General features: G+C 33.1%; 1 protein-coding gene across 1 annotated transcript in view; it reads left to right on the top strand.

Annotated features, from left to right (window-relative positions):
• Nucleotides 1-302: 302 nt before the first annotated feature.
• The window catches only part of LOC145242476 (rhotekin-like), a 384,744-nt gene continuing 372,882 nt past the window's right edge, over nt 303-12,164 (top strand). Inside the window, exon 1 of the mRNA XM_080105534.1 lies at nt 303-884. Coding sequence (XP_079961660.1) covers nt 687-884 — 198 coding nt within the window. The 5' untranslated portion in view covers nt 303-686. The remainder of the gene's footprint in view (nt 885-12,164) is intronic.

Below are 12,164 nucleotides of genomic sequence, written 5' to 3'. Positions count from 1 at the left end.
ACTTTCATAAATCAGAGTCCATTTTCTGTAGGCTGTTTTTGTATCCAGTCAACGAACGACGGGTACTTTTGCTAGTGTGTGTATATATATATATATATATATATATATATATATATATATATATATATATATATATATATATATAATGTGTGCGTGTATGGTATGTATGTGTGTGTGGGTGGAGACAGAAAATTAGCGAGAACGACGGAATTTAGGAGGGCAGACAGTTAGTGGTGAAATTGCAAAAATTCCAAATTCAAAAATGAAATGCAAGTTATCCCCCCTGATTAGGCGCGGAATTTAAACACAAGATCTAATTGTTTGTCCCACATTTCTCGCGTAACAGCTTTTTTTTTTTGGTTTGTATTTGTCAATTTAATTTCTTACCAGTAACCGTCGGCGTCGCTCACCGATATATCCACTCTTCCGGACACTCATTCTGCAGCCGTGCAGAACATTTGAAGAGACACAAATTTCAAAAGACTTTTGTTTCCATTTATTTTAATTCATCATTAACCAAAATCGAAACAAAGAACAAAAACAAAACAAAAAATAACGCGTTCATACATTAAAAAAAAAAACAAAAACAAAAAAAACAATCATATATTGATCGGAAAAAAATTCGAATATTTCAGTTTAATCTTATTTTTAAAAAGGTGTCTTACTTATTGCTCATTTTTTTTATCATGTCTTTACTTAAAAGATCTGAGAAAGGACCTGTCCGCGATGATATTGTGAACGTCAACTTTAAGTCGCCCCAAAGGAAGAAATTGAGTTCTCCTTCATCTTCCGCGGGGTCTGTTTTTAAAAACCCCAAATTGTCCGATTCGGTCCTTTCTCGCATCAGAAAAAGACCCAGGATACAAGACATTACGAATAGAAAGGTAAGTTCATTTTAATTCAGATAATTTTATTTACGGTGAATAAGAACAATTTCTATGTGTAAATAAAAATTGTGCAATTACTTCTCGTGTGCATGTTTTTTGATTCGACATGATGAGTACATTTTTTTTTTTTTAATTTAATATCGATCGAATATTTGTTGAAATAAAAATCAATAGCATAAAATAAAAAGAAATAATAATTACGAAATTAAATCCACCAGAATGCGTTTCGGCCTATTTGTGAACAAGTTAATAGTTAAAAAAAAATACTATTACAGTTTAAATGCTTCCAAATCCGGGTTTGTATTACTGTACACATAGATTCGAAAAAGTTGTCAAAAAACAAATATATAACAAATAAATGTTATCAAAGGCAAGATAAATTACTTTTCTGCCAAACTGGATATATTTTTTGTGTTTTTATTCAATGTAACATATTTATTCAGCTCGAAAAACATACAGTGTTTACCGATGTATTCGAAAATTCAAGATGGCGTCTCACACCCTCTTTAACACGGTAAGTTTGGGAAAAGGTGTTATAAATAATAAACTATACAAAATACTATTACAAACCCGCCGAATATATGTCAACCTATGTCACGGTAACATATATTGAACGAGTTTTTAACAGTATTTTATTCGGTTTTTTATTTATAACACCTTTTCCCAAACTTACCGTGTTAAAGAATCAGACGCCATCTTGAATGTTCCAATACATCGGTAAACACTGTATGGTTTTCGAGCTGAATAAACATGTTACATTGAATAAAAACACGAAAAATATATCCAGTTTGGTAGAAAAGTAACTTATCTTGCCTTTGATAACATTTATTTGTTATATATTTGTTTTTTGACAACTTTTTCGAATCTGTGTACAGTAATACGAACCCCAAAACACCCTCCCCTTGTTAAGAATGGCTTTCTAAATAATAACGTTATTATTTCAGCACGGTAACAAAAGTGCATAAGTACCAAAATAATTTGTTTAAATAAATAGCAGTTAAAAAATTCCGAAGGAATACGTGATAGATCAGCTGGTTTTATTAACCAACTTTTAAATCTGAATAATCTTAAATTTTCAGTTATTTGTTTATTTTTTATGTTTAAGTCACAGCTGGTAATAAATAGCCCAGTTAAAATTATATAGAAGTGTGTGTGTGTGTATATATATATATATATATATATATATATATATATACACACACACACACGCACAGAAAACCACAATTCTCAATAGAAAAAAGGGTACTTCTGAAGTTTATGGAACCTGCTGAAGAAACTCATTCTTATTACGGGAAGGGGTGGCCTGTACGCTCATCTAAAAATTTGGTAAACAAGATATCGTAAAAATCGAATTTAACTTGAAAATCCTATCTAAAATATAGAACGGTCGGTCTGATCCGACGGTTTTAATTTCAGCGTTTCCCGTGTATGATGAAACTCGTTATAACTTTGAGTTTTATTTTTGTGTGTGGAGGGACTAAACATGATTTAAGTAAAAATAAATCGTTTGGAAATAAACCCACTAAATAATTTGGTAAATTTTTACTTTCTTTCCACCGTGGCGTGACACTACTCCTAAAATGACAACTTTTACAAGTTTTCGGGTAGACTGAAAACGAATATCACATTTACTACATTTTTCACAAACACGTAGTTTTCAGGATATTAAGACCTTTATTATGCAACCCTTATGTTTTCACTGGTGGCCATGTTTGTACGTGCAAATGCGCATACTTTTGACGCGCGTGTGCATGCGTGTAAATGAAACCGCGAGAAAAAGAAAATCACCATTGGCGCAAGGAAAGATTTTTTGGTACTCATGCAGAGAGTGATCCGTGCTGAAATAATAACAATAATAATTAAAAAGCCATTCTTAACATGGGGAGGGGAAGGTGTTTTGTATCTATTCTGTGTTTTAACCTTACAATTGAATAAAAAAAAAATAAAACTTTAATTAAACGTGGAAATACGATTTAAAAAATAGCGCGGGTATCACTCTCTGCATTAGCACCGATTTTTTAAATAATTTTTTATTTTATTTTTATAGATGGGAGATGTTTTTATCTCTCGATTTTTTTTTTTTTTTTTTTTTAAAGAGAGAGAGAGATTCAAATCTCTCTTTTTTGCTCTCATTTATAATTAAATTTTTAGGGGTAAGGATAGTGGCGGGAGACACTCAATTTTCACCAAATAACAAAAAATTGATCTTATGCCTAACTTTGCTCTCGTGAGGAGAAGCCAGTAAATGAGACTGTTCTTATTTAGAAAAGTAATAATTAAATTTTGACTGAAAATAAGTGTTTTAGTTTTAAGCTTTTCAAATTCTTACCGCGCGGAATCAAATTTCACGTTTTTGTTGGTTATAAATTGGATATAGATAAAACCCCGAATTATGTCGTCTAACCGAATGAAATAATTTGGAATATTATATCGCATGAATGAAAAGCATTTATTTTACCAACTTTAGACGTTTGACAACTATTAGAGATTATTTTTATTTAATTTTAATGTAGCTCGGCGGCGGGCGGCGCTCGCATGAATAGCATAACAAGCCATGTTCTTTCTTTGCCTCAGTATTAGATTGCAACTGTACAAAATACACGCTATTTTGACAAAATACAAAACAAACAAAAAAGGGTACTTGTACAGTTTAGTCAAGAGATTAAAAAAATGAAAATATCGAAAAAAAGTTTAAATTGTATGTATCCGTTATGGAACGAAGTTCTCTGAAAAAAAAATTCACTTAATTTCATCAAGTAGTGTTTTTTTTTTTTTTTTTTTTTTTTTTACAGTGAAAATTTGTTATGATACCGAGCAAAAATGTTCGATTTTTAGGAAGAAAAGCTAGTATTAAAGATGGGAGCGCTTTAACTCGAGTTATCTCCCTTTGGCATTTCTAAAATTCAAACAATTTTTTTAATTCCAAGATGGCCGCCTTCAACGCGCTCTCATAAAAACGTGTTTTTCCGCTGTAAAAAAAAAAAAAAAATTACTTGATGAAATTAAGTGAATTTTTTTTTTTTTCGGAAAACTTCGTTCTATAACGAATACATACAATTTAAACTTTTTTCGATATTTTCATTTTTTAATGTCTTGACTAAACTGTACAAGTACCCCAAAAAGATTCTATGTATTATTTGAATTACTAATTCCATCTTTGTTCATAACATTTTGATCGATGTAACCTCCAACCTTCTTCAGGTACATCTTTTCGAACTTTGACGAAATTTAGAATGTCCCCAAGTTTGTAAAGATGCACCTGACGAAGGTTGGAGGTTAGAAATGTTGTGAATATAACAACGAAGATGAAAATAAGGCTAAATAATACACAAAATAATATTGGTAATTTACATTTCAAATATTAGAAGAATTTATTGGTCTTCAAGCTATAGACGTATTTATTTATAACTTCGAAAATTTAATTTAAACATTTAAGAAATTTTAAATAGGATGGCCCTTGGAGTAAATGTGGTATTATGGTGATTGATGATTCTAGTTAAGAGTAGGATATGTTGTAATCTTATGTTATCATTCCTATTTTGTAAACAAACTGAAATACGCCGTGGGCAGAGACCAACAGTCCTTGAAATATGTGACGACGATATGTTAAAAATAGCAACGACTTTTTTCAACAACAAAGAAAAAAAAAAAAAAAAGTTTTCGCAATTAAACACGTACAACAAGCTTTTATTTTGGACCAAGATTTCCAGTAAAATATATATAGACAATAAATGGCACAAACATTTTTGTATGAAATCCGTTCTAAAATTAATTATAATCATTCGTTTGTTTAGCCACACAATTGTCTGTAACATGAACGTCTTTCCATGAAACCAGCAACTTCACAGCAAATTGGCATAAATCAATCATATTATCTGCTGATATTTTAAAAAGTTTAGGGCCAAAAAGTGAATATGGTATTATGGTAAATGAAACTAGTTTAAGAAATACACCAAGTGGATAACCCCAACACTGCTTTTCATCACATATCTCTTTTGGCCTCATGCCACACTATAGACTCTCATTGATTAAATTTTTAGAAAAGATACCTTTTGTAAAAATTTCTGTAACAATTTCAATGCCTATAGTAAATAAACAGCTTTGCCAGGAGCTACGAGACTCCCATCCTGATTTGATGAGTTTCTCAAGTCGGTGAGCCCAGTAGATATGAGAACTAGGGCCAGCTGCAGCAGTACCCAAACAGCCCTTTTAAGGGCTAACTACCAAGTGAACAATGTGATTCAAAAAACCGTCTGTTTGAGGACAACTCACAAACTACCAGAATGCAATGCACATTCCACTCTCTACTACTGCCTGTTTCCTGGAACTCCTCTCATAGCCTGCCATTTGTGTTCCTGCATCTGCTTCGACTCCTGCAGCTCCAAGTGGTTCCAGTCACCCATTTCCAGTACTCACTGACATTCATCTACCCATTTCTGGTGCCCATTGATGTCCATCTACCAGTTCCAGCATCCGTCAGTGTCCAATATCCCGTCGACATCTGGCTACTAGTTTCTAGCATCAAATCCTGCCTACACGACCTGGGCCAACCTGAGGCATGTCATGCTACCTCAGGGACACATGAATTTTAACCTTGCGAAATGCCTGTTCTTGCTCCAAACGATTCTGATTCTTGATCCCCCTTGCTACATGATTTACCATTTTCTCTTGGTAAATAAAACGCAATATCTATCTTTAACCAATCATCTGTGTTTGTCATGTCTTTGCTATCACGATTATGTCTTTGCTATCACAATTATGTCTTTGCTATCACCATTATGTCTTTGCCTTGTGTCTATTAGTTTATGGTTGATTTACACCTTCATCTTTTGACACCCTGCAACAGATATTTTTTAGTTATCGTGGCCAAGGATGGCCAATAATACCCATTTTCTCACACTTTTTAAGACGTGCCTTATTTGTTTAAAATGTTAATTTAAAAAAATATTTTATGCACATGAATATTTCAAAGTGGAGTATCTGTTTTGTCTTCATTCAGAGAAGAGACCTTGACTTGGGCAATGCTTAATTTTGTTCCATCCAAAATGCCCCTTTTTAGGAAGCCAGATTACCTTCCTCCCCTCCCCTAAAAAAACGATCTTGTACTTTTTGCGGAGAGTCAAGTAAATAGGAGCTCAAATGTCAAAATAGTGAGCTTTTGTGCTTCCAGAATGAAACACAGAGGCAAAATAACAAGATCCGTAATGTTATCCATGAAAGTCACATTTTAAAAAAGTAACGTCTAAAATTGTCAACTCTCTGAAATCTGCTGAATAAATACTTTACGTTTAGAAAAGAAATATAAGCTTATGACATTCCAAATTTGTCTAGTGTTATGTAGAATTATTTTCCAACAGAGAAGGTATCAGTTTTATCAAATGCCTTTATGTAATTAATCTCTCTGAATGTGTTTTTGAAGGCAATTATTACTGAAAATTAAAATTCTTTGAGTTTGTGATTTATGATGCAATTATGTTCTTGGGTTTTGTTACCCAGCAGATTCAAACTATTTCAGTTTAAGATGGCGGGATTTGTTACTAGATTTGTTATCAAGCTGTTGAGCAGTTTTCACATTACACACATGGAAGTTATACTGTTTCAGGGGAAGTTTTTTATGTGCAGAGACGAAGATAGACCAGTATAATCTCTGTGCTGGATTTGACCAACATAGAGGGCAAGAAACCATCTAAGCTACATAATTATGAATTAGTGTATGTTTTATCATGTCAGGTTAACATACGAACAATAATTTCCCCCACTCTCTTTATCTGTGCCAAAACCTAAACATAAATTCCATGAACAAAGTTTCTTTCTTAGAACTGCACACCTGTGGAACTGTATTGTTTGCCTGCTTTCCAACTGACTACAATATGGTTGTCTTCAAGTCCAACATAAACAAATTCTTGATGAACCATCCCCTTAAGTAATCCAATTTACCAAATTTCAACTACTAACGATTACTGACATGTCCCCCCTTGACCACTGTACCCTCATTAACTCTTATCCTCGAGTGTCCTCTGGGCTTTGATAAGTGGTGACTCCTTTGTAAAAAAATAAATAAATAAATAAATAAAAACTATTTCCACGGTTTACGGTGGCAGGATTTAATTTATTGCTTTTGGAGAGTGTCCATTTTATACATGTGGGAGGTGTAGTTTCAAGGATCAGTTTCTGCATGTGCAGAAATGAAGATAGATCAGTATTTGACTAATACAAAGAAAAGAAACCACCTAAGCTGCAGAATTATAGTTTAGTGTGTGCCTGATCATATCAGGCCTGCATATGAGCGGAAATTTCATGCCTGTTAGAGGACAGCTGGTTAATGCTATACTCTAAATTCAAACTTGATACACCCTAAAAGTCTGATTCCATTAATGGTTGTGATTCAACAGGACAAAGAAAAAGTGCAGCTGGTAATGGATTATCAAGAACTTGGCAGATACAGACACATGCACCATTAAACTGCAGGAATAGTGTCAACAGGAAGCAAACTTGTCTCCTTAGATTTACATAAAATCTATCTACAGATTAGGGTCAGTGAATCACTCTGGCCGTTCCAGACTGGTATTTAATGGCAGAAAATACTGCCCAACAAAAATAGGCTTTGAGCTAATGTGGCAGCCCAAATAATGAAGAGTGAAAACCATCATGATTGTTGTCAAAATAAACAAAAAAAACAATTGAAAAAGCAACCTCAGCATGACAGAATTGACATGCATCTCAATCCTATACATATTAATTGACCAATGACATGTACGAAAACTCAAACCACAACAAAAAAAGTTGCATTTTTCTTATAAACTGGCGCCAAACGAAATATCTACAAAAAAACAAAATGGTGGTAATATGACGCTCCTTTCTACCATGTTCATCACACATGAAAATCACCTTGTGCACTCAAAATAACTTTTCATTTCCTAAGTAAAAATCATCTTTTCTAAGCTGATGACTATTTAAGGGCCAGAATTTTCAGCAGTCAATAAGTTGAGCCAAAAACAGGACAGTGCTATGTAATGCTCAACTTCCTAACCCTTTTAGAACTAGTGAGAGCAAATTACAATTCTCAGCTCATGCACACCCTGTCACTGATAAAAGCAGTCGGCACAAAATGTCTACTCAAGTAACTCGTACATACTTTCATATGTGTGTACACACTGACAAAGGTGATATTCACATAATGCTTAATACTGTCATACACACTGATAGGAAACACACAAATCTCTTCTAATGCAACTTTTTCACTCAGAACTCTACAATCCGAAATCTTAACATTTCAAATGAACATTTACTTAGGTAAAATAACTTTCCACTAATTAGAATTTTGTATATATCTAAATGCAAAAGTTTCTTCTTTTTTTTTTTTTTTTTTTTTTTATCACTTCTATATGGTCACCGAAACCAATTGTTGTTTAAATCAATAATTGACACTATAGTGTATTTCCAAATATTATGTTGTTACATATTTTGAAATACACTATTGTGTCAATAACCAATCGAAAACACTAATTTGAATGCCTAATTAGCATAGCTATCTTTTTAAACAATTCATAATAAATGAATGTTTAATGTCACATCTTTGTAATTTTATTATGCCTTTTTATTGATATATATGCAATAATTTCATTGATAGTAACAGTAATTAAAATGGTTTAATAAAAGAAAATGAATAACTTGGTAAAAACCTTTCCTCTAACATAACTCCCAAGAATTTTTATCAACAGACAAAAGCGAGAAGAGGAAAAGGAGTGAATTGTTGTCTACATAATACACCTTTTGTCAATCAAATTAAAAAATAAGGCAATCTATTTAAAAAATAGTGCATTCAATTTAAAACTAAGGCAATCAATTTTAAATCAAGTTTTCAATTTTATAAACAATTTTTTTTACAAACAATCATGATGAAATGAGGAGTAAAGAAAGACATGAAACAGTAAATTTACGACAACACCAATTGATGTGAAACGCTGTATTGTCGAAGCTGCTCAAAATCATGAAGATTGGCGTGCCATAGCAAGGGCAAATGGCTGTAATGAATATACAGCGAAAAAGTGGGTTGTTGAGGGTGAAAAAAGCATTGAAATGAAACCACGAGGAGGAGCCAAAAATGAACTAAAGTTTTTTGCATTGTCACAAAGCTTATTTAATAAAACTGTTTGAGGATAATTGTCGAGTTACCTTGAAATATTTGTCTGAAAAATGAACCAACCAAATCTAGAAATAGCAATAAATGTATCTACGAGTACACTCAAATGATATCTTGATGGAGCTTGTTTTACACTGACAAATGTTATAGGTGTGCCTGCTGATGTAAACACACTTGCTTATAATCTAAAAGGAAGATTTTTTTTAGAAAAACTTTTAAAGTTTATTTCAGATTATAAAATTATTTATTATTAAGATGAAAGAAGTTTAAATATGTTCTGTAGAAGACTAGAATGTAGATCTCTATATGGTCAACGATGAAGAGTGTCATTATCAAATTTGAAGGGACCTAATGTACATTGTATTGCATTATATGGCAGTCAAGGTGTTTCCTATTATGAAATATGTGAAGGCTGCATTAAAAAGGACGACTTCATTCAATGGATAGTACAAGCACTTGAATATTTGGCTAAGACAGTGAATTTAAATAACGTGGTGGTTGTCATAGATAATGCTTCATCTCATTGTTGTATAAAAAATTCTTTGCCCACTAATCTTCAAGGTGTTACAATTCTTTGGTTAGGACTGTGTAGTGCATCATTATCTTCAATAAAGTTTTTTTTGGTCTTCCATAAAATCAAGAGATAAAGTTTAGTTGACATATTGACAGATCCTCCTATCGGACTTACAAGATTCCAATACTAGTTGAATTACATAAAAGAAGTGTTTAGGCTAGCAGTCACTCAAGCTAGTAATCTGCTTCATGCAATGCGGTACTTTCAGCATGTTCAAAAGTAATATGCAGCTGTAATTGCTGAAGATTTGTATTGAGAATGATTACAAAACTAAATATTTATTTTTCATTTTTTTTCATACTTATTTGGTTATTTGCTCTTAAAAAAGAAAATTTCTGTAGCATGTCGAATCGCCCATTAGATTGACAAACGTTTATGGAAATATATAAAAATACTTTTTTTATGAATAAAAGTTTAAATATTATATGAAAAATTCAAAATATAAAACTTTGTAAAATTCTAATTTGAAATGCATTATTTTTGTCAACAGAAATTCTTATTCTTAAATTAATCAACAAAAGGTGTAGACCTTAAGCAAAAAAAAAGCAAGGTATCTCACTATTGAGACAGAACTAGTTTTAGACATTCTTGATGTCATGTGATGAAGCATTTTTCAGTGTGTCGAAAGCCAAGAACAACATTTTTCTGTGTGTAGAAAGCCAGATCAGTATCAACCAGGAGCACGATTATGGTGATGAATGCCACGGATGCTTATTTTGAAAGCACTTCTGAAGATGTGGTCAAGCATGTTCCTCTTCAGATGAGTGCCCTTAAGAAGAGGCTGTGCTCACCCTGCCTTTTCTATGATTGTAATGAGATTAGGTTAAAGTTTGGTGTAAATAATAACATAATAGTATAGCAGTGTAAGAGAACCTGGTTATGTACTGCGTCTTTTGGAATGTGGAAAACCTGATGTGAGGCACATGATTTGATTCAGATGTATAGAAGGTTTTGTGGGCTTTGATATGAATTAATAGAGGAGTCAAAAAAAACAGTTGGAAGAGGGAGTAAGTTTTAGGGAAGATGTCTACTGTGGTGTATAATTGTGTTCAAGCCCATTTTCAGAGCAAACTGATGAATTTGTTCATTCTGTTGTTCAATGATCAACATTATATGAAGGAACGTTCTTTTCTCCATCTCATTGCATTTCAAATAATTTTTGGTCCCCTCGATTTATCAGAGAGGGATCTATGTTTTCAGTGGCATCTGTGCTTCCGTGCGTCCGTTAGTCTGGACTATTGCCAGATAACCATAAGTTTTTTCTGAAATTTTTTACAAAAATTCCTGTTGCACTGCGAGGGGCTCAAAAGAGGTAAAAAATGCCCCAAAGTGGCTAAAAATGACATGTTTTGCCCCATAACTTTTGAGCAATCCATTAGATTTTTTTTTTTAAACTTGGCCAAACAAAAACTTGATATTTCTGACTATATAGTGGTTTTTCGCGATGGTCAACTCAAATATATATGTATTAAAGCCTGAAACTGCACCGTTATCCATTTACACTGGGATTAGGCGTCCACAGGGGCTCAAAAGAGGTCAAAAATGCCCCAAATAGTCAAAAATGACATTTTTTGCCTCATAGCATTTGATCCATCCATTAAATTTTCCTGAAACTTGGCCAAAATGTGGAGACCATTGTTCTTAATATAAATTCAGTGTGGGTGACACTGGCAAAATTCTGGTTCACATCCCTCTAGGACTTTTAGGGCTAAAAAACATGCTTTTTTGGAGCTCGTTTTTCATATTACTCAAGAACTTGATATATATGTCTATATAGTAGTTTTCCATAGTGCTGAATTCAAATATACATATCTTAAGGTATGAAACTGCATCATTTGTCCATTTTTCACTGAGATTCTCAGAAGCTCAAAAGGGGTTACAAATGCCCCAAAATTGCAAAAAATGACACTTTTTACCCCATAACTTTTGCCCCATCCATTAGATTTTTCTGAAACCTGGCAAAAATGTGAAGGCAAAGTTGGCCCTTCACACTTTTCACATTCATCATTTCTTCACTATTTTTTTGTGGCGTCATCTCACATGCAGCACAAGAGGGGGACCATGCACGTGCGGCTTGTTTCAATCAAGTTTTCTTCGATTACATCATTTTTGGATGAAAAGATTTTGTCCTAAATTATTGATCAATCTGTTCAGCTGAAGTTTGAAATAGGATTTTATCGCTATATGTGGAGGTGGAGGTTGGATAGACACTTCAGAATATTTTTTTGTTGGTTTTTATATTTTTAACTTTTGTTCAAGCCAAACAATGAAGTGTAAATGTCTACTGTGATAGGAGGGTGATGTATAAGGAAGCAATTTAGGTGGGGAGTAGGGTAGCAAGATGTTTGTTCACTTACATTTCTGCAAGTTCGTACAGTGAGTGGAAAAGGAATTCCAAAGACAAGTGGTCAGCAGGAGGGGGTAAGGAAGAAAAAACTATTAGAGTAGTAAATTTTTCAGCATCTAAGGACTTCTACCATGAAGAGGTGTGATTTTGTTGCTAGTTAGGTGAATTGCAAGTATTTTCGTTGAGGGGTGGTGTACAAGTGTAAAATATTCA

Source organism: Euprymna scolopes, chromosome 21 (genome assembly GCF_053919585.1).
Source record: "Euprymna scolopes isolate OS-2025 chromosome 21, ASM5391958v1, whole genome shotgun sequence".
NCBI lineage: Eukaryota > Metazoa > Mollusca > Cephalopoda > Sepiida > Sepiolidae > Euprymna > Euprymna scolopes.
This window is presented reverse-complemented; position numbering and strand designations above follow the sequence as displayed.